Source organism: Vanessa cardui, chromosome 28, assembly GCF_905220365.1.
Source record: "Vanessa cardui chromosome 28, ilVanCard2.1, whole genome shotgun sequence".
In the NCBI taxonomy this organism is placed as follows: Eukaryota; Metazoa; Arthropoda; class Insecta; order Lepidoptera; family Nymphalidae; genus Vanessa; species Vanessa cardui.
The window spans coordinates 5,126,336-5,148,740 of NC_061150.1; the positions used below are offsets into that span (position 1 = coordinate 5,126,336).

At 37.3% G+C, this 22,405-nt stretch overlaps 1 protein-coding gene across 5 annotated transcripts in view; it reads right to left on the reverse strand.

Moving 5' to 3' along the window:
• LOC124541605 (serine/threonine-protein kinase 10) overlaps positions 1 to 22,405 on the reverse strand; it is a 66,542-nt gene that overhangs the window by 29,924 nt on the left and 14,213 nt on the right. For all 5 annotated transcript variants that reach the window (XM_047119524.1, XM_047119525.1, XM_047119520.1 and 2 more), the window contains exons 2-6: positions 3,740 to 3,847; positions 3,231 to 3,356; positions 2,402 to 2,575; positions 1,609 to 1,807; positions 642 to 772 (exon numbers count right to left, since the gene is read on the reverse strand). In XM_047119524.1, the coding sequence (XP_046975480.1) occupies positions 642 to 772; positions 1,609 to 1,807; positions 2,402 to 2,575; positions 3,231 to 3,356; positions 3,740 to 3,766 (657 nt within the window). In that variant the 5' untranslated portion in view covers positions 3,767 to 3,847. The remainder of the gene's footprint in view (positions 1 to 641; positions 773 to 1,608; positions 1,808 to 2,401; positions 2,576 to 3,230; positions 3,357 to 3,739; positions 3,848 to 22,405) is intronic.

A 22,405-nucleotide genomic window follows, 5' to 3' on the forward strand; every position in this document is an offset into this window, starting at 1 on the left:
CTCGGCGGTGCAGGAAAACATCGCTAGAGATGGCTACTGTAAGAATGACTTATAAACAGTGTAAGTTAAACACCTACAACTATTGCTTATAGAGGTATAGGCAAGTATGGATCTCAATTAGAGAGGGTTTCGAGTGTAAAGAGACTGGCACTTATGCAGTTTTATATTTATCACTTAAAGAGGTATTGGGAGGCCAAATTGACGGGACCTGATAAATACTCTCATTACTGTAGCTTACCGCTTGGCCACGGAAATTCTCCGACGCGAAATTTCGCGCGGCGCGAACGGCGTAGCGTGTACATTGCTATACGTTTGTCTCGTTCGCAAGACGCTTCGCCGTGCGCACCGCGCGAATATTCGCGTCCGCGAATTTCCCGTGGCCAGGCGATTAAGGGGCGTTCAAGTATAACGTAACGCAATTTGGAGGATGGGGTGTGTCGTAAAACGTTAAGATACGTTACAGGGGCAGGACGGGATCTGTCTTACAACACATTACGGTGCGTTACAAGGGGAGGCGGGGATCGGTCAAAATTCTTCAAAAAGTGCGTTACGTAATACTTGATCGTTCCCTTACCCAGTTCCCACTTACTCAGGTTTGACGGTATGTATCACTGACCACACGTAGCGTGTGGTGCACTAACCTTGAAGTCGTAGGGGTGGTCGCGGAAGGTCTCGCAGAGCACGACCTCGGGCGCCATCCAGTACGGCGTGCCGATGAACGTGTCGTGCTTCTGCAGCGTCGACTTGTTCTTGGCCGACACGCCGAAGTCGGCTAAGGAGACAGAGTGCATGCTTATTACATACAATTATAATACACAACTAGCCAACTAGCTATACCCGCGACCTCGTGGGCATTTGAATTAAACTTAAAGGTTATAGATATTTCTAAAACAAAAGTAGCCTAAGTTACTCCTTATTACATCAGCTATCTGTCAGTGAAAATACCGCCAAAAACGATCCAGCCTTTCCAGAGATTAGCAGGAACAAACAGTCATATTAACAGACGGACAAAAATTATAAGTGTTATATTGATATATGTACTGTATACATATGGGAGTGTCTCTTTGTATTATATGCATTATGTAAAAAGCAGTTACTTTAATATTACAAACAGACACTCCCATTTTCTTATAAGTACAGTGTATAGCTAGCTTTTATTTGTCAAAACAAATATTAATTATTAAAGACACATTTGGTCTGTTTAACGTGACAACAATTTACGCAAGGCGGCAGGCAGGAGCTGGATGCGAGTAGCCGGAGAAAGACCACAGTGGCGTGCGCTTGGAGAGGCCTATGTCCAGCAGTGGACAAAAACGAGCTGATGATGATGATGATGAAGATGATGATGATGATGATGATGATGATGATGGTGGTGGTGGTGGTGGTGGTGGTGGTGATGATGATGGTGATGATGATAGTGGTGATGATGATGATGATGATGGTGATGATTATGGTGGTGGTGATGGTGATGATGATGGTGATGGTGATGATGATGATGATGGTGGTGGTGGTGATGATGGTGATGATGATGATGATGAACGTGAAAAATGATAATTGAGTCTTTTGAAATGAATTGAGATGTGTGTGAATGTGCGTGTGGTGTCATACCGAGCTTGACGCCGCCGAGCATGGTGGCCAGCACGTTGCCGGCCTTGAGGTCGCGGTGGATGACGCGGCGCGAGTGCAGGAACTGCAGGCCGCGGCACATCTCGCGGCAGACGTACGCGATCTGCGACTCGTTGAGCCCCTTCTCGAGCTCCGACATCACCGAGTCCAGCGCGCCGCCGTCGCAGTACTCGAGGAGCATCTGGAATACAATACATGCGCCTCGTTGGACTTGCTTCTCAGAAGCTCTAAGCTTTCGTTTGTTCGACGCAAAAGCTGCCAAACAATCGATCCTTATCTAGATTATTAGTAATACATGCCGAGGTAAGTTAGAAAAGTCTGTGCACCTGCTTTCTTCTATCGTATATAGCTAAACAAATTGTTATCTCACTTTTATGGCGTGGCGTATAAGTAAAATGCTAACGGCATTTTACCTGACATTTGAACGATTTCCAACATCCAATAACAACAACAGCCTGTAAATTCCCACTGCTGGGCTAAAGGCCTCCTCTCCCTTTGAGGAGAAGGTTTGGAACATATTCCACCACGCTGTTCCAATGCGGGTTGGTAGAATACACATGTGGCCAATTTTCTATGAAATTTTTCACATGCAGTTTTCACGATGTTTTCCTTCACCGCTGAGCACGAGATGAATTATAAAGACAAATTAAGCACATGAATCAGCGGTGTTTGCCTGGGTTTGAACTCGCAATCATCGGTTAAGATGCACGAGTTCTAACCACTGGGCCATCTCGATGCCATCTCACTTCCCTCGTTCTGGTGCCGTTCGACTCACCCATAGCTTGTTATCGATGAAGTACGCCTCGTGCAGTTCGACGACGTTCGGATGCCGGACTTCGGAGAGGATCTCGATCTCGACCGTGAAGTCAGCGAGGTCGTCCTCGTTGTCGAGGACGCACATCTTGGCAGCGGCGAGCTGACCCGTCGTCTTGTGCTGCGCTTTGTATACCTGACCATGTGGAAATAATCAAAAGATTAACAAACTAAAAACTTCACTTTTTGCACAAATTTCTACTGATTTGATTTATATATGTTAAAAATATTTATTTGTTCAAAATAGTCAAAACCATTACGGTTTATATATAAAAATAAATAAATTATAAATTTGAGACAACATCACATACATTACTCTGATCCCAATGTAAGTAGCTAACGCACTTGTGATATGGGAAATCAGAAGTAACGACGGTACCACAAACTCCCAGACCCAGGACAACATAGATGTTTAATAATAATCTACATCGACTCAACCGGGAATCGAACCCAGGACCTTGGAGTGGCGTACCCATGGAAACCGGTGTACGACCTCCATGGTCGCGTGGTGTACTCGACCATGGAGATCGTCATATTAACTGCTATTTTCTCATTACTAGAGGTTTACTAGGTCTAGTAATGAGAAAGTAGCAGTTAGCAGTCGATTTCTATTCCTGTCCTCTAGCACAACCATCATACTATAACTCTTAACAGAATATGTATCTTGAAAACATCAATTTGGGTTTTAGGCTCAGATTGCATCCAAAACGAGGCGCCAAATTTAAACACAATGCTTCTTTCCCTCGGATGAAGCCTTGACTGTCTGCCATGAGTTCGTATGGTGTACGTACCTTTCCAAAAGCGCCATCGCCAAGCTCGCCGACCATGTCCCAGTTCTCGCCTGGGTCGCAATTGTCCCGTATGTTGCTGAACACTTTCTTTTTCTTGGCGTCATTGCCGCCGCCTAGGTGCAGCACCTGAAGATTTTAAACATATGTTAATTAAGGTACCTTGTTACGTTTTTTACACTTTTTCTTCGACCAATTCAACTGACAAAACTGATATCTAAATAAAAATTAAAGCGGAGGCAAGCAGTATTCTTAAAATTAGTAAAGTAAATATGCCACTGCTAAGACTTTCACTAGCTTTGAGGAGCAGGTTAGTAGATTATTCCATCACGCTGCTCCAATGCAACTTGGTGGATACACATGAGGCTGAATTTCATTGAACTTACATAATTTCATCACGAAATTTCCCTTTACCGCCGAAAAAATTAACCATATGAAAATTAAGTGGTGATTGATGTTCTAACCACTGGGCCATCTCGGCTCGCAAATGAATAATAAATAGTGCGTGTTACCTTTTTAAGATTGTTAAAGAAAGACATGTCGTTAGTGTGCGCGCCGTGAGCCGACGCGCGGGCGTCTCAACCGTCTTTACTCATCCTGACGCCGCGCCTCTGCTGGATCTGCAACACGATTAACAATACATTATTATATAGATCAGGGGTGGTCTTAACCATCTAATCGTCTGGGGTTAGGCGCTAATATATATGCGATTGGGGTCGAAGTAGGAGGTCAAAGCCCATCATTAGAAAACATGAATGACCTCTTTTTGTTTATTGCAAGGAACAGGCCTAAAGTCTTGAGTAGGTTATTGAGGATATGCACAATAGCCGGCAAGTAACTTCAGACCTAAGTACCCTACCAAAGGCACATTCGGCCGATGTCCCATTGCACACATCCCTTATCACCAAACTGGAATCCCACAGTTGGATAAATATGTTCTAAAGTTTCACAGAGTTAGACTAAGTGATGAATGGGTTCCTTGCACAAAGCACTATTGCCAAGTACAATTAAGTTACGTTCTATGCACTAATAGTATTATTTATGCATGTGGGTATACATTATATATGCGTCAACTGCACGCAACCCCACGGGACATGTAACAGGTTCCTTGGATTAACTCGACGCATGCGTGATGCGACATCAATTCCGGTATCAATTAACGCACGGCCTTAAGCGCTGTAGTTGAATATGCAATTTTAACAAAACGTGACGTGTAATGATTAATAGGAAAAATAATTAGATATTCAAATAATTTAGTAAATAAATTATTTTGTTGTACTGTATTGCTATTTATTTTGTCTTCTCATCATAGCATCCAAAAGTTTAATAAGTATTTATTTTCTTTTTTACCGTACATGCTACCAATATCAGCATGAAGAACACATGACAGACGAAAAGTCATATTTGATGGCATATAAAATAAATGAGATGTTTTTGTGATCGTTCTCATTTGTTGTCTTAATAATAATGTTATATGTTTATCTCATTATTTATTATTGTATTGTTTTAGGTTATGGTTTAACAGAGAGTCTACTACTATTGTGCCCTTAAAATTAAATTAAGGCTTCAATCTCGACCGCATCGTTCAATCGCCATCGTGTCATCTCCATGGCACGTAACATTGGCGAAATAATCTGTGCCCTCTTGGCACAAATAAAAAAAAAGAAAGGAGATATTACTGATATTTCGAATATCATGTCGATGATCATGGCATGTTCGAATGAATGTCTGATAACGAGTTGATGCCTAACTCCTTGTTATATATGTATATATTAAAAGGTAGGTCGAAATGGGCCTCCTGATGGTAAGAGGTTACCACCGCCTCAAGACATTGTAAGGAATAATAACAGTTCCTTATATTACCTTTTGGGTTAAGACAAATGAGATGATGGTATCTACCCAGAGCACAAGACACAGGCTTGCCTGTACCTCCAAGGATTATACATTGAGCTTTCATTTGCACATACTACCTATATAAGTGTTATAGTTAAATCGTCAAAAAAAATCTTTCCAACGCAACATCAATCCAAATATAGTAAAAGATTGGAAGCTAATTAACAATACGCCCGCTTGTATTTCAATCACGTAACCTGCGACCGCCTTGGGCCTTGTAATCGTCCTTGTCTCACAGATAGGACGTGCGGGGCGAAGGAAAGTGACCTCTGTTGTTACTGGGCTACGAGGCGTATTTGAGAAATGTTCATATGGGTTCTTGTTGTGTGGTACATGTTAAGAGTGATTATGAACGTAGTTCCAAATATAATCTTTATAATATAATGAGAAGGTCTGTCTGTCTGTTGAGCTTTCGTTAACAAAACATTGAATCAAATTTGATAATGTTTTGTATGAAGTAAAGTTAAACCCCTAACAACAATTAGGCTATTTTTTCTACATGGCAACCAATTAAATACGAGCAAAGCTGTAGGTGATAAATATTTGGAGATGTAATTATCGAAGTCGACTGATACTGATAAACTTTATTCAAATCAAAATAGCCTTTTCTCAACTTAGGGCCCGTTCATATATTACGTCATTCTAAATAAGGGGGGGAGGGGGATTTGGTCTACGGATGACGGTAAATGATAAATAGGAGGGGGGGGGGGGGTTTCGAAATTGACGTCATTCTTATTTATTTATTCAAAGTTTACTGTTCACGTATAAAAAGATTATTTCTAAAAAGAAATTTATTCCAGCACACCTAGTAAGTGAGACTGCAAATGACTGCATATCTCAAATCCCTATTTCTCAAATCTGCAATGTTTTAATTTCGTCAAACTGGTAATGACGTCAATTTTGGGAGAAGGGGGGGGGGGTCATTAAGCAATGACAATAGGATGATTGTAGGGGGAGGGGGGTCTAAAGTCTAAAAAAATCGATGACGTAATTTATGAACGGCCCCTTAGCTGTTTTTACTTATTTAAATACTGATTGTGAACCACAGCTTCGCTTGCGTTTTAAGTGTTGATCAAAACTCAAACTCAAATAACTTTATTCAATAAAGAAGCATTACACTTTCTTATTGATGGTCAATTGAAACACTACCACCGGTTCGGAAAACAAAATACCCTGACCTGAGAAGAACCGGCGAAATAAACTCAGCGGGATTTTTTTTGTTTGTCTCATATATTATATAAACAATTTAATATGAAATGAAATAGCCAGGAAGCGATCGTTTCATTCCCAAGGTGTGTTGGTGGAATACAAACGTGGCAGAACTTCTATGAAATCATCACGATGTTTTCCTTCACCGCCGAGCAGGAGATGAAATATAAACACAAATTTTAATGACATTTAAACATATCGATATAGGCAAAGTTAAAAACATCCGCGAGACATATTTACTTAAATTCGCACGTGATACAACTTCTTGGAAATATCGTAAATGTTTCGAGTTTTTCCTCGAGCGCTGGACGCGGAGTGAATTACAAACAGTCGGACTGATGCGAGCTCACCGGAGCTGCCGGATTTCGAACCGCGACCTACGGTAAGATGCACGTGTCAACATATTATAGAATATTCCGAAAACAACAGGACAAAGACTACATTAAAAACATTTGACATCGAATTATATTGGTCGAGAGATTTACTTATCTATGATATTCACTATGGAATCGTAAATGTTATCGACATTTTGGAGGCAAAATTAAATTGGAAATAAGTAGTTAAGTGTAATAGTGACGTATTATAAATAGAGATATATTAATCATAGACTCTTATTAGTGCACAATACAGCTGAGTCCTTAGCGAATCGTATGAAATACGTGAATCTAAGTTTTGTTTAACTTTTTTCCTACTTCGATTGGAACAGGCTACAGATACCGGGGGTGCATGTCAGTCACCTCCTCTCCTCAGCCAAGGCTGCCGCTGGTGGGGTCGCGGTTGCATGCCCTGGGCGATCCAGTTGCCTCACCACTCGGCGGCATGGTGGAAACCCGAGGATGGTTTTAGTAGGTAAGATAGGCCATTAGGTCCTGGCACGGGGCCCTTATGGCTCCGGTCGACTCCTACATATCCGCCCCGGTCGTGCGGCATGCGAAAACGCATTTCCTCCTCGTTAAACAAAATAAGGCTACAGGTACCGGTTTACAATAACCGTGAGATATAAGCTGAACCCTCATCAGAGAACTGGAGCGTTTAAAACGCTGCACTAGATCAGTTTGTGACTCGTACCAATCAAGCACGTATCATTAGTCACGTTAACTGCCTACTAATATTTTATCAGCGTGTAACCGAGTTTCCGTTGACGCGATAATGTTGACATTTTAACAATTAAAACTATGCATTCTGATCTCTAATTCATTGTAGCATTGCTTTTAATACATCCCCATCTTTACATAGTATAAAAAGAAAGCTTTTAGCTGTCTTTCCCTATGCATGGTTAGTTCTTTAAAATTACACAACGGATTTTATTGCGGTTTTTTTATTAAGCCGCGTTTCGAGAGCAAGGTTTTTGTGTATGACACATACAGAATATAGTAAAGAAACACTAAAATTTAGAAGTTTGTAATGTGATGTCGTAAATAAATACTACAGTTTTGTACACCTTAAAGATATCTTCAAAAAAGGTGATATATTATGTTTATTTGTTATCCCTTATCAATATTGCACCCGTGCAAAGCCAGGCGGGTCGCTAGTTACAATTAAAACTATGTATTCTGATCTCTTACTCATTATCGCTTTGCTTTTATTGCATTACACATCAAATCCAGCAAGATTGTATGTTTGAACTTATACCGAGAACTTGATAGTAAGGCTTCACGGAGGAAAGTTACCACGAATTCTTTCAAATATTAATCCACAAATTCGCATCGGCAGAGGACCTTAGCCCAGCAGTGGGAAATTTGTGGGCGGTTACTATTATAATATAAAAAGGTTAATATTTCTTACATTGGCAATACATTTACGATACATTTATTCAAAAGTCTCGCCTTCCCATCTATACATATAATAAAAATTGGAGAGTCTATTTGTCATATTAATTTGTACACAGTACATATACCAAAATAACTTTTTAACTTATAGAAGTTGCGTATAAGAAAAAGGACGTATGTAGGCGAGTATATCAAATACCGTAGCAGGGCGATGGATGGGTGTCCAAGTAGGAGTTACAACGGACCGTCACAGCTGAATGGCGTGCACCCAGTGACCCGAACAGCACATAAGTACTTCGTCGATAAACAAGATCAAAGATTGCAAGGAAAAATAACAGTAAGGGGCAACGTACCTCACACTATAATACAATATAGTTAACTTTAAACTAATCGATACTAATAATATAAATGCGAATGTTCGTCTGTCTATCTATCAAGCCAATGAAGCCCCTAAACGCCAGCAAAGGCGCTGTCAAAAAAGATGTCGAAAATCAAGACGCAATAACATAACTAAATATCAATAAAAATAGTAACAATACTATAAATATAACCTATTTCTTTATGGAATGGGTTGGCGGACGAGCATATGGGCCACCTGATAGTAAGTGGTCACCATCACAAATAGATAATGACTCTGTGAGAAATATTAACTATTCCTTACATCGTCAATGCGCCACCAACCTTGGGAGCTAAGATGCTATGTCCTTCAAACCGGAACACAACAATACTGCATACTGTTGTTTCGCGGTAGAATATCTGATGAGTGGGTGGTACCTACCCAGGCTGGCTTGCACAAAGCCCTACCACTAAGTGCCTATTCTAACCATAAGAGGACAAAACGCCAAATAAACAAGCACAAAACGTCGAATTGACGCAATATCATTGGCTAACATGACTTTGTATTTTTTAAATGTTGAAAGAGAGTAACTACTGAGTTTCTTGTCGGTTCTTCTCGGTAGATTCTACTTTCCGAACCGGTGATAGCGTCACTTATTTGTAAAACGACGATTCAAAAGTGCTTGTAAAAGCCTACTTGAATAAAGTTAATTTTGATTGCATAGATTCGCAGGGAAAAATGCGTTTTAAACGTCGACGAATCTGTTATTGGGACTTTAGGAGGAAGATTAAAGTGGTATAGTGTTGTATTATAAATAAAGATATTTTAATAACGAATACAGCGTTATAATAAATTTGAGCTAATTAACAAATAACATGGAATGCAATAAATCGAAGATTAGTTTATCTGCATTATTTATACTATTATAGATTCCGTTGTAACTACTGAGTTTCTAACCGGTTCTGTTTGAAAGAATCTACATTCAGAACAACTTTACGTTTAATAATGACTGCAAAATGACAATTCAAATGTCTTAAAGTAAATTTTGTAAATTTCATAATCATTGACTAGTTATGAGGCTTAACAAACACACATACTTACTTTCAAATTTATAAAATATTAGCCAGGTCACTTCATTTATTTAAATGAATCGATTTGGGGTTATGTATTAACATAGAATATATTTACCATCAATACAAAATTATAAAAACGATTTTCATTCACAGAACATAATATGATGAGACCAACAGAATGTACTCGATATTGAAATACGGAAAAAAACATAAAAAAATATATATGGTCGAATTGAGAATACTCCTTTTTTTGAAGTCGGTTAACAAGGCTATAGCATAACCTTAATACTTAGAAGGAAAAAAAAACAGCCAAAGAATCTTATGGATATATATTTTTATATATACATGATAATAATACGTATTTATTAGCGAATTAACGCATTCCAGCGTTATGTCACCGCCGAGCAGCGCCGAGATTACACACACTAAAGCACTGTACTGTTTGTATTTGTTGTATGTTTGTGTGGGTGATGTCATTCTTTACTTTGGGTGATGGTGCAAGATTTGATTGATCTTTTATATAAACATTTCTTTCTTATTTCCAATAAAAAGTCTCTGTATGGGCAATAATGAAGTTCCGTAATTATCATTACACGTCATCAGCTTGAGACCGTTTGACCCCATGTTACGTTTTGACATTGAGCAAATCATGTGTTACCTTACAACCTTAACAAACGTTTAAGTCACTGTATTATCTACCGCCGGGTACTACTCATTAGTGTTTATGTGTTCCGGTTGAAAGGCTACGTTAGTCAGTATAACAACAGGCACAACACATAACATCTCAGTTCTCAAGGTTTTTGGGGAGATGTCGATGTTGCTTCGTTACTTTCTATAGTGATGACTCAAAATCAAATCAAAATAAACTTTATACAAGTAGGCTTTTACGAGCACTTTTGAATCGTCATATTACAATTAAGTGAACCTACCACCGGTTCGGAAAGTAGTTTCTACCGAGAAGAACCGGCAAGACACTTACTATAAGATGGCTCATACGCCCGTTCCATACAACTTGCAATAAAAAAAAAACAAAGGGTTTTTTTTTACCTTAGAAGCTGTTGTTTACAATAAAACTTACAGCTTTGATATTGACTTAATATACAATATTTAGTTTACTATATCTAAACATTAAGGATTACTATTTTATAATAAGAATTATATTCAGTAAAATATACTTTTAACAAATTTGCATACAATTAAACGTTTAAACACAATCGCTTCCGCTTATGACTTGGACGGCAACGCTTAACAATGGAAACGCGATCTGAATTTAAGTTGGACGTAATTGGAATATATCTTAGGGTCTAATCATAAACCACGGTCAAGAGAAAAGGTTATAGACACGGTTGAACGGTTTTATTAACTCTAATTGATGGTCAATTGCTGGGGAAATTATGCTAGACACTTTTTTCTTATCTGTACGAATAGCGCATCTGTTTGCAACAAGCACACATACAACTAATGTAAATGCTAAAGATTATGGATGCTTGCTATTCTTTTGTGTAAAAACTACTGAATTAATTTTAATGGAGCTTTACAATTACATATATATAATAGTTGATACATTGGCATACAGATGGGAAACGAGCAGGTGGCTCACCAGGTCATTGCAGGCGCATTGTGGGCCTTTAAGGTTACGTTCCCAAGTCTTATCGCTTCGAAAGAACCGCCGGCGAACGCTGGTTCAACAGAATGGTTGGCGAGGCAGAAAATGTCTTAAAAATCGCGCTGTTTTGATTTTCCTGACACATAAATTTGAATATAATATGCAATACTATATAACGACATCATATCAAGACATTGGCTTTGACTTAATTATTTAAATAAACCATATAAATACATTGCCTGCGTAGGCGTCTTTTTTATATATTTTTTAATGTGAGATACCTTCACGCTAATCTCTGAACTGATTTAGATAAAATTTCCTATTGTAATCTCAGTCACATATGATTTTATCATATAAATCATCACCAAGGGTAAGAAAAGGGAGGGTTGGACTCCCTGTGGGTTTAAGTATATATATTCGGATGACGTCACGGGAGAAAAGCTGGTGCGACCTGCCTAAAATGAGCGTTTTAATAGTATTGAATTAGTCTGTTAGTAAGAACGATAGTAAGAAGTACAAAGAAGCAATTTTTAAGCATATCCTTACTGATATTATAAATGATTTTGTTTATCTCTCTGTTAGTTTAAATGAAACTTATTTTGAAGCCTTGAATTCCAAAGAGCAACATATTTACATTTTAACGCATAAAAAACGAGCGCAGTTGCGGTCGACATCTTTTTTTTTTATGGAATAGCTTGGCTGACGAGCATATGGGCCACGTGATGGTAAGTGGTCACCATCACCCATAGACAGTGACGCTGTAAGAAATATTAACTATACCTTACATCGTCAATGTGCCACCAACCTTGGGAACTAAGATGCTATGTCTCTTGTGCCCATTAACCCTTCAAATCGGAACACGACAATACTGCGTACTGTTGTTTAGCGGTAGAATATCTGATGAGTGGGTGGTAGCTAATATATATAAAAGCTTTATTTTTAAAAAAAAATCAAGCTTCCTGACCCCCAAAAACGTTAAAATCAACGTCCAAAGATTTAGTTCTAATTTGAAACATCTAAATATAAATATTCGATCATCACGCCCTAACAAATCAATTGTAGTCATATTGTATTATTAGAGAGCGCGTCACGTTTAAATGACTAATTAAAATTAATTACCGATATGCTTCCAACGTTAATGAGAATTATTTTATAACGAGGGTCGCGCGGGTGCAAATTATTAATTAATAAAATGATATTAGCCGAGATGACTCAGTGGTTAGAACGCGTGCTTCTTAACCGATGATTTCGGGCTGAATATTCATGTGCTTAACTTGTGTTTATAATTCATCTCGTACTCGTGGGGTAAAGGAAAACATCTTATTAAACCTGCATGTGTCTAATTTCATAGAAATTCTGCCACATGTGTATTCCAGTAACGCGCATTGGAACAGCGTCGTGGAATATGTTCCAAACCCCCTCCTCAATGGGAGAGGAGGCCTTAGGCCAGCAGTGGGAAATTTACAGGCTGTTGTTGTTTATAACATTATATAATATATGTATAATTTATACTATATAACACTAAGGTATAATGCAGTTTACGTAGCGTTGGGTCATTAGTTCCGGAGATTAACCCGTACATACAAACAAACACAGATACAATGGCGACCACACAACTGCATGATATATACTTAAGTTTATATTGATTGAATATATAAAATCACTAAGATTTCCACTGCTGGGCAAAGACATGAGCTATTCCTGAGAAGTATTACAGCTTTTTCAGTCTATACAAGTGTAGCATATTTAATCCGAGTAGTCACCATTATGTCTCCGGAATCGAGACTAAACACTAAACAGTGTTTATACCACGGCAACGAAAATCTTCTTAATAGATAAAGTGATTAAAATTTATAAAAAATTAACATCAGTCTACTTAAAAAAAAGCTAATACTTAGCATTCGGTTATTACTATAGATGTCATTGATAGACAAAGATTTCATTTAGAGAACATCCTACCACCTCTCAAAGACAGATGAAGGGCGCGGGCATATACTTATAGTAAAAATAATTACAAATGGCGTCGTTTAATTTGTATACGACAACAATTACATTCAGTAATAAATCATTTTAAGAGGAAAATCACAACACTAACTCGCAACCTTGACTGTAATCAGTCTGAACTAATTAAAAATAATAATAATTTCGTTAAACGGTAACGTGATATTGTCTCGTTCGTTCAGTGGTAAACTCGTAAGGCTTCACAGACCGAGGTCTTAGGTTCAATCGGGCAAGGACAAGAAAAGGTTATTGGGCTATTTAGCATAACACACACATACCTTCATCATCACATATATGATTACATTGTATAGTAATTCTACGACAATTTAAGAGAAAAACTAATTAGGTTCTTTTTTTTAGTGTAATTTCTAAAATATAAATTTATGTAACAATAGATACTTATATGGTATCAATCGTGCTTTTTTTAATATATACGTACTATAGGGTAAAGAATGAAATGTTTAATAGGAAACGAGACACAATAAATAGAATAATAACGAAAAATTTTAACAAAAAGAAAAACCGACTTCAAACAAAACACTATTTTAAAACAAAGGAATATGCACGAAAAAGTAATAAAAATAATTGCGTATTCAACATATTTTTTAGAGTCTTCCTAAGTTAAATGAAATGAAAAATATTAAACTACTTAAAAGTCGATTAACGATTATATCATGTAGTTATAGTTATTGGTATATTTGGAGCCGGTGTCAGCCACGGTGCCCTTGCCCCAACAATCAAAAGAAAGAAGCGATACGAGCACCTTGATTGATCCAGTATATTATTGTGTAAAAGGTAATTTGTAAAAAACATATTTGTTAAAGTATTCTCGTATTGTTTTTTGATAGATATACTGTAGGGTTTTATTGGCTGACACCGACTCCAAATATAACAATAATTATAACTACATGATATAATCGTTAATCGACTTTTAAGTAGTCTAATATTTTTCATTTCATTTAACTTAGGAAGACTCTAAAAAATATGTTGAATACGCAATTATTTTTATTACTTTTTCGTGCATATTCCTTTGTTTTAAAATAGTGTTTTGTTTGAAGTCGGTTTTTCTTTTTGTTAAAATTTTATTTATTTTTTGATTTTAAGTGAAGCTGATGTTGACTAACTAATTTTTTTTAATATGGATAGATTAAACGTTCCGTTTATATGAGTCAGAAACTACTTCGAGGACAATTTCAAAGGAAACTTGCGAATAATTGATTAACAAAATTTGATTAAAGATAGTAAGAAATTCTGCCCCATATCGCACCCTAACTGCGAGCCGTATAGGAGTTCCATCACTACATAATATAAAACAAAGTCGCTTTCTCTGTCCCTATATCTTTAAATCTACGCAACGGATTTCGATGCGTTTTTTTTTAAAAGATAGTGTGATTCAAGGGGAAGGTTTGTGTATATAATACATGAACAATATAGTAAAGAAACACTGATAATTTTAGAAGTTTGCGACGTGATGTCGTATATAAACAAATTCTGTAGTATATTTAGTATCAGTATTGCACCCGTGCGAAGCCGGGGTGGGTAGCTAGTTGATTATAATATTCGACTATGATAATTACATAAACATAACCATTACGGAAGGTGACTCAAATATCCAAATAACCTATAAATAAAAGATTCGACCGAGTATCGCTAACGTGCTCCTCAGAATTGTTCCGTTCCCTTCCGTTCCGTTACTTTGTCATGGATCCTGTGCTCAGAACCTTACCAAACTTTCACCAAATTACCCTTAAAGTATATATTTTATAATAAAAAAAGAATTATCAAAATTGGTTAACGTGATTTTCAGTTATTCACCTATTTGTCGCGCATATGCATAATGCAAATTTAAGACTTATGTCGTTTTCACATGGATACCATCATCGGAAAAAAAAATAAAAAAAATGGGACCCCACGGGAAGCACTACCTTTCAAACAAAAAAAAAATTATCAAAATCGGTCCACCCAGTGAAAAGTTATGAGGTAACAAACATAAAAAAAAAAAAAAAAAAAAAAAAAAAAATACAGACGAATTGATAACCTCCTCCTTTTGGAAGTCGGTTGAAAAAGAAATACAACAAATATGTAGGGTATAAATATATGGGGATTATAGTCGTATTATGTTTGAAAAACTACTTCAAAATGATAATTTCGAATCATGAGAATTTTTACAAATGACCGCTGGCTGTAAATCAATAAATTAATTCAATTAAAAAGGTTTTATGTTTTAGGACAAATGAAGTTTATTACTTTCTGTGCGTGACACCTGTACTTAACTACTGCATGAACTTAGTGGCCAACAGTTGTATACTATATTTCTTGACACGTTCTCAGCTTTGTGAGTTCAAATTCCGTATAATTCAAAGTAATATACACTCGATAAAGAAACGTACAAGGGTATAGTACGACACAACTAAGATGTAGCATCGGCAAATCCAATAAAACCGATTACTGCCGATTTATACAACCAATAGAAATGCAGCTCCGCTCCCTATCGCGCCATTCGACGCTATTCGTCGCTATAGTTTCACGCGTCAGTTCAACCCGAGAAAGCAAGTGCATGTAAATCGACGAATATATTAGGTCATATGATATTACAAGTTATTACGTTTATGTAAAGATCATATTCACATGAGAAATAAATATTATAATAATTTGGGATAGCGTACTCAATTCGGATGTGATCGGTTTCACGAATTTTGTCGATGCTACGTCAAGTTGTGCGGTACTATACATTCGTAAACGATACGGCATCGCGCCATTCAAGTGCATACGAGCTACGACCGCATTAGTGAAAACGTTTCACGGCACAACGCGTTCTCATAAGAGTGACGCCCTCCGGTCTGAGATGCCGTACAGTCGCGGCGACTCTTCGTAATGTCAATACATTACGAGTAATTGAAATGAGTCGATTGCCAGTAATACCTTACGCGACAATCATTGTAGTACTAGGCGTTGTTGAAGTTAGTTTTTTTTTAATACTATATGTAGGCGGACGAGCATACGGGCCACCTGATGGTAAGTGGTTACCACCACCCATGGAAAATGGCGCTGTAAGACACATTAACGGTTGATTACATCGCCAATGCGCCACCATCCTTAGGAACTAAAATGTAATGTCCCTTGTGCCTGTATTTACACTGGCTCACTTACCCTTCAAACTGGAACACAACAATATTAATAATGAGTACTGTCGTTTGGCGGTATAATATCTGGTTACTACCCCTATCCAGTCGGGCTTGCACAAAGCCCTACTAACAACTAAATTATCATGATAGTAATTACTCGATTTAAATCTTTTACCGATTTTTACATCTTAACTTAAAATTATAAATAAATAAATATGAGACAACTTCACACACGTTACTCTGATCCCAATGTAAGTAGCTAAAGCACTTGTGTTATGGAAAATCAGATGTAACGACGGCACCACAAACACCCAGACATAAGGCAATATAGAAAACTAATGATAATCTACATCGACTCAGCCGGCAGTCGAACCCAGGACCTCGGAGGTCGTCAATGAAATAGTGTTACGTTTAAAAATCAACTTGTATGCGAGTTGTGCGAGAGTACGCTACGCTGGGCGTATATAACTTTATTTATAAATAACCAGCGCGATAGTTTATAGTACGCCTTAAGATAATATTTGTAAACAGTTAAATAATACGAGACGACCTCCGCGCGTTCCATTCCATCGCTGTCAGTGACGTTTCCGTAGGCTGATTTATGTACTACATATTCCTAAGCAGTCACCATGTTATGCGCCTGTGATTCGAAATGGCCCAGTGGTTGGAACGCGTGCATCTTAACCGATGACTGAGGGTTCAAACCCAGGGAAGCACCACTGAATATTTATGTGCTTAATTCGTGATTATAATTCACCTTGTGCTCGGCGGTGATGCACTGGATCAGCATGGTGGAATATGTTCCGAACCTTTTCCTCAGATGGAGAGGAGGTCTTAGTCCAGCAGTGGGAAATTTACAAGCTGCTTTTGTATGTGCCTGTAACATTGGCTCACTCACCCTTGGACTGGAATACAGTAATAATAAGTATTGCTGAATGGCGTGGAATAAATGACGTATGGGGAACAGGTATTTCGAAACGGGGCGTCGTTTTATTACATCAAAAGTTATTTACTACCCACCAGCTGTCGGAAATTCGTATTCTTTTTTCTTGCTCTACTTAAATGTTCGGAACGCTCCATATACCTTTTGTTTTTTTTATATGCTGGGTTACGTAGATCATACAACCACTTTCAGGATTTTCACGTAATACAATTATAAACGAAACAAAAAAAAACGACATTCTTAAAAAAGATTAAATACTTACGTCTAATTGAAATAAACTAATATGGCTTTAATCTGAACGCTCATTGGTCGAATATTGCGTCATCGGACACCAACGACCAGTGACGAGGCAGCAGAAAACTTAATTAGTTGAGTTTAAATGAAAAACAAAGTAGAGAACGCTCTTAACACGCATTCTGAAGCCTCTAAGCCGTCTCGTATAAGAATCAATTGCTGTGGCTGTAGATCGTTACACAAGCTGGCTGGCTAGATAACTTATATCCAAAATATCTTAATCTATTACCACAAGAGCACAAAAGCTTAATAAAGAACATTTCTCAATACTCTATTCCAACTATAGGAGGAAAGGAAAGACAAACACACAACATTTGACAGCAAATTCACGCGATACCATTGGTCGAGAGCGTGAATAATCTATGATATTTACAATGGATTTTCGAAAAAGTGGCGTTTCAAATGTCGACAAAACTTTATAAAGTGTACATATGTATTTAAACGGAATATTAACATAAGTAAAGATATATTACTTGGTAGTAGGGCTTTGTGCAAGCCCGTCTGGGTAGGTACCATCAGTTACTCTCATCAGTTACTCTACCGCCAAAAAACGGTACTCAGTATTGTTGTGTTCCGGTTTGAAGGGTGAGAGAGCCAGTGTTACTACAGGCACAAGAGACATAACATCTTAGTTCCCAAGGTTAGTGGCACATTGACGATGTAAGGAATAGTTAATATTTCTTACAGCGTCATTGTCTACGGGTTATGGTGACCACTTATCATCAGGTGGCCCATATGCTCGTACACCAAACTTTTTCGTAAAATATTAAGAGAGTAGCAAATTCGCATGGAATAAATCCAAGGGTTGTTTGCCTTATATATTAATAGCGTAAACCGATTTCTATCCCAGTGATTATAGGACGATAGCTGCACGTAAAACATCGGTTACGATCTCATTTTGAAGAGCTCCAGCCTTAAATACACAAAGATTTAAAGATCATTCTTGATTGTAATCAAATCAACTGTTTCAATTTATAAAGAGATCCAGTTGTGGTTTGATCAGCTCATAATTAAATGAAATCGAAACAAAAACTATTGACATATTACAAGATTTGCAGTTTCGCGGGTGCATTGAAAAGGCCATAGTCAAGACGTGATACGTAACAGACAAACGAATAAACACTCCTTCGCGTTGATAACGCAACCTCTCTCATCGTAGTCGGTTTGCGTGGAGCTTCTGAGCGCGACCGTCCGACCGTCTCAGCGAAACGCACGCCTGACACGCTTTCAATTCTAATGCTCGGTGCGCATTCCCTTCGCCTCTATTGATTTAAAAGCAAACATACCTGACGCCAATATTTGTTCGGTGAAACTTTTACCTTCCGTTTCGATAACCGCTAATTGAAAAAAAAAAACTAAAGTCTAATTTACGTTATATTATTTGGAAGACGTATCCTATGTTCCTAATCTATTTTACTATTATAAATGTGAACTGGGGCTTCAAATATAACAATAACTACGTTATACCTTATATAATCGTAAATCGACTTTTAAGTAGTCTAATATTTTTGATTTCATTTTACTTAGTAGGACTCTAAAAAATACGTTGAATACGCAATTATTTTTATTACTTTTTAGTGCATATTTATTTGTTTGTGTTAGTGTTTTGTTTGAAGTCGGTTTTTCTTATTGTTAAAACGTTTATTTATCGCCTAACATATGATAATCAACACCTAAAACGTAAGCGAGGCTGCGGGCGACAACTAGCTATCTATATATAAAACCTATGTAACAAATATACAGCACATTTCGAACATTACAGTATACAATAAATTACGGACAAAATCTGTCGACGGGTTTGCTTGTTTTATTAATAGTATAAATGCGAAAGCTTAGATGGTTGGATATTCCTTATTTAAGCGCGAACTAAATGCTGAACTTATATGAATTAATTTTGGTATAGAGATATATATACTAGAATCGTCCATGAGTTACTTTTTATCTATGACATCCGTAAACGATTTTTACGTGGAGACAGCCCAGCGGCTGGATCAGGTAGTACCTATCTCATGATTTCTGATACAAATCCAAGTAAACACATTCAAATACAAGCATTTCCAAATGGCACGGGTGACATGTGAAAATCCGGTTAAAACGAGATACATTTCGCAAGTTGCCAGTTCGATCGAGTTGAAATATTTTAGCCAGTGATGCAACGAACACGATTCCATCGATACGAGTGTTTGTAATAATATCGATCGTTATCCGTATTCGAAAACCTCTGATCTCAGTAAACAAAAACAAAACAAGATTTCTTGGTGGTAGGGCTTTTTGCAAGCCCGCCTGCGTAACTACCGCCCACTCATCAGATATTCTACCTCTAAACAACAGTACGCAGTATTGTTGTGTTCCGGTTTGAAGGGTGAGTTAGCCAGTGTAACTACAGGCACAAGGGATAGTTAATATTTCTTACACCGACATTGTCTATGGTTGATGGTGACCACTTACCAACAGGTGGCCTATATGCTCGTCAGACAACCTATATACAATAAAAAAAAAAATTCGGCGTAGTGTAATTTGGATAATTTTGGTAGACAAGTGTAGGAGACATTTCTGATGTTCGAAGAAGATTTTGGAAATTATTGCCTTCCATTTACTTGGTGGTGCTTTGTGCAATCCCGTCTAGGTAGGTACCACCTATTAATATTCTGCCTCTAAGCAGCAATGTTTGGTATTGTTGTGTTCCGGTTTGAAAGGGGAATGAGCAGTGTAACTGCACATTGTAGAAGTATGGAATGTTAATATTTCTAGAACAGCGCCATGTCTATGGGCGGTGGTGACCACTTAACATCAGGTGGCCTATTTGCTGGTGCGGCTATACTATAACATAAAAAACACGCTCCCATGCGGATTGAAGAATACCAATCATAACTGTTATAGAAATTCATCAGACATTAGAGGTTTCCTCGCGAAGTGTTTGCCCGGATTTCAACCCGCAATCTTGTTAAGAAACACGTGTCCTGAGCGGCTGAGACATATTGACACACAATATTGTCATTCTATTAAATTAATTATCGTTAAATTTTTCCCCAGTCGAAGTGCTTCGTACTTTTGAAGAGCTAAAGCTAATCAGAACCAATTACTAAGGTTTCGTTATAATCGGATAAATTATTTTGTAACACATAGATAACGAACATACAAAGAAACAATCGTATGTGTCGCATTGACAGCAACATCAGTACGATAGACAGACATCATAGAGGCGTATTACTGGGTGATCGAGCAAAGAGGAAACCGCGAATACAGGAACACGTTTACTCTACGTTTGAAGTACTCAATACACTTAGTAGGAATTCAGTATCACACTGTATCACACTTGGCAACGAAGCGAATGACAGTTCCTAGGATGGAGGTACTGATCTTCACGAGAGCGGAATCGTTAGTGAGTCGTCTCTGAGCGCCTCCATCGGGTATGACCGTCTCCGACATATATCAATAATTACGTTATACTAGCTGTACACGCGACCTTGTATGCGTTTGAATTAAAAAAAATAAAACAAAATATTATTGTAGCCTTAGTGACTCCTTATTATATCAGTTATCTGCCAGTGAAAGTCCCGTCAAAATCTGTCTAGCCGTTCCAGACAAACAGACAAAAATTATAAAAAACATTATTTTTGAATAATTACCATGTATATGCATTGAGTAAAAAATGTCTATTTTAATATTACAGACACTCCAATTCTATTATATGTATTAATAATATTACAATCTTAAAAATAAGAATATAAAAAAAATCAAATTAAGAACATCGATGTTTCAAACAACTATCAACATCACTCACAAATGGCAATTTTTTTTTATAGCAACATCAAAGCGACATTTATAATGCCAAGCAGGAAGTATGGTGCACACGTGTATTACCGTTCTTTGATTTACTACAAATTGCTTGGAGATTAATATATTATCTGTTGTAGATAAACCGTTTGTGTCATATTGACATACGCGCAAGATACAGAGATTCCTATCGATGTAATCACACGCCTTAAACGTAAAGACAGGATACATTTAGAATATGTATTCAATGAATATTTTTTACCTTGCGTACTGGTGACTGGGAGTCTAAATGCCTGTCCTATCACAAAACATACCTCGTTTTGATTCATAATCTACTTGTATGGATAACATACTATATAGCCTATCCCAATGGGAGTTTTAATTGAGGGAATTAATGATTAACATATTTTGATGTATAATACAAAACTATTGTACATAAACACTAACTTCCAATTTTTTTCCACAATTTTACTTTCAAAAGATTCGTCCATTGTGAATGAATGAATGAATATAATAGATTTATCAAGTTTTCAATATTTGTCAAATGTTGCTCATTTGGCATTTTCAACCGACTTCCAAAAGGAGGAGGTTATCAATTCGTCTGTATTTTTTTTTTTTTTTTTATGTTTGTTACCTCATAACTTTTTACTGGGTGGACCGATTTTGATAATTTTTTTTTTGTTTGAAAGGTAGTGCTTCCCGTGGGGTCCCATTTTTTTTATTTTTTTTTCCGATGATGGTATCCATGTGAAAACGACATAAGTCTTAAATTTGCATTATGTATATGCGCGACAAATAGGTGAATAACTGAAAATCACGTTAACCAATTTTGATAATTCTTTTTTTATTATAAAATATATACTTCAAGGGTAATTTGGTGAAAGTTTGGTAAGGTTCTGAGCACAGGATCCATGACAAAGTAACGGAACGGAAGGGAACGGAACAATTCTGAGGAGCACGTTAGCGATACTCGGTCGAATCTTTTATTTATAGGTTATTTGGATATTTGAGTCACCTTCCGTAATGTGGTTATGTTTATGTAATTATCATAGTCGAATATTATAATCAACTAGCTACCCACCCCGGCTTCGCACGGGTGCAATACTGATACTAAATATACTACAAAATTTGTTTATATACGACATCACATC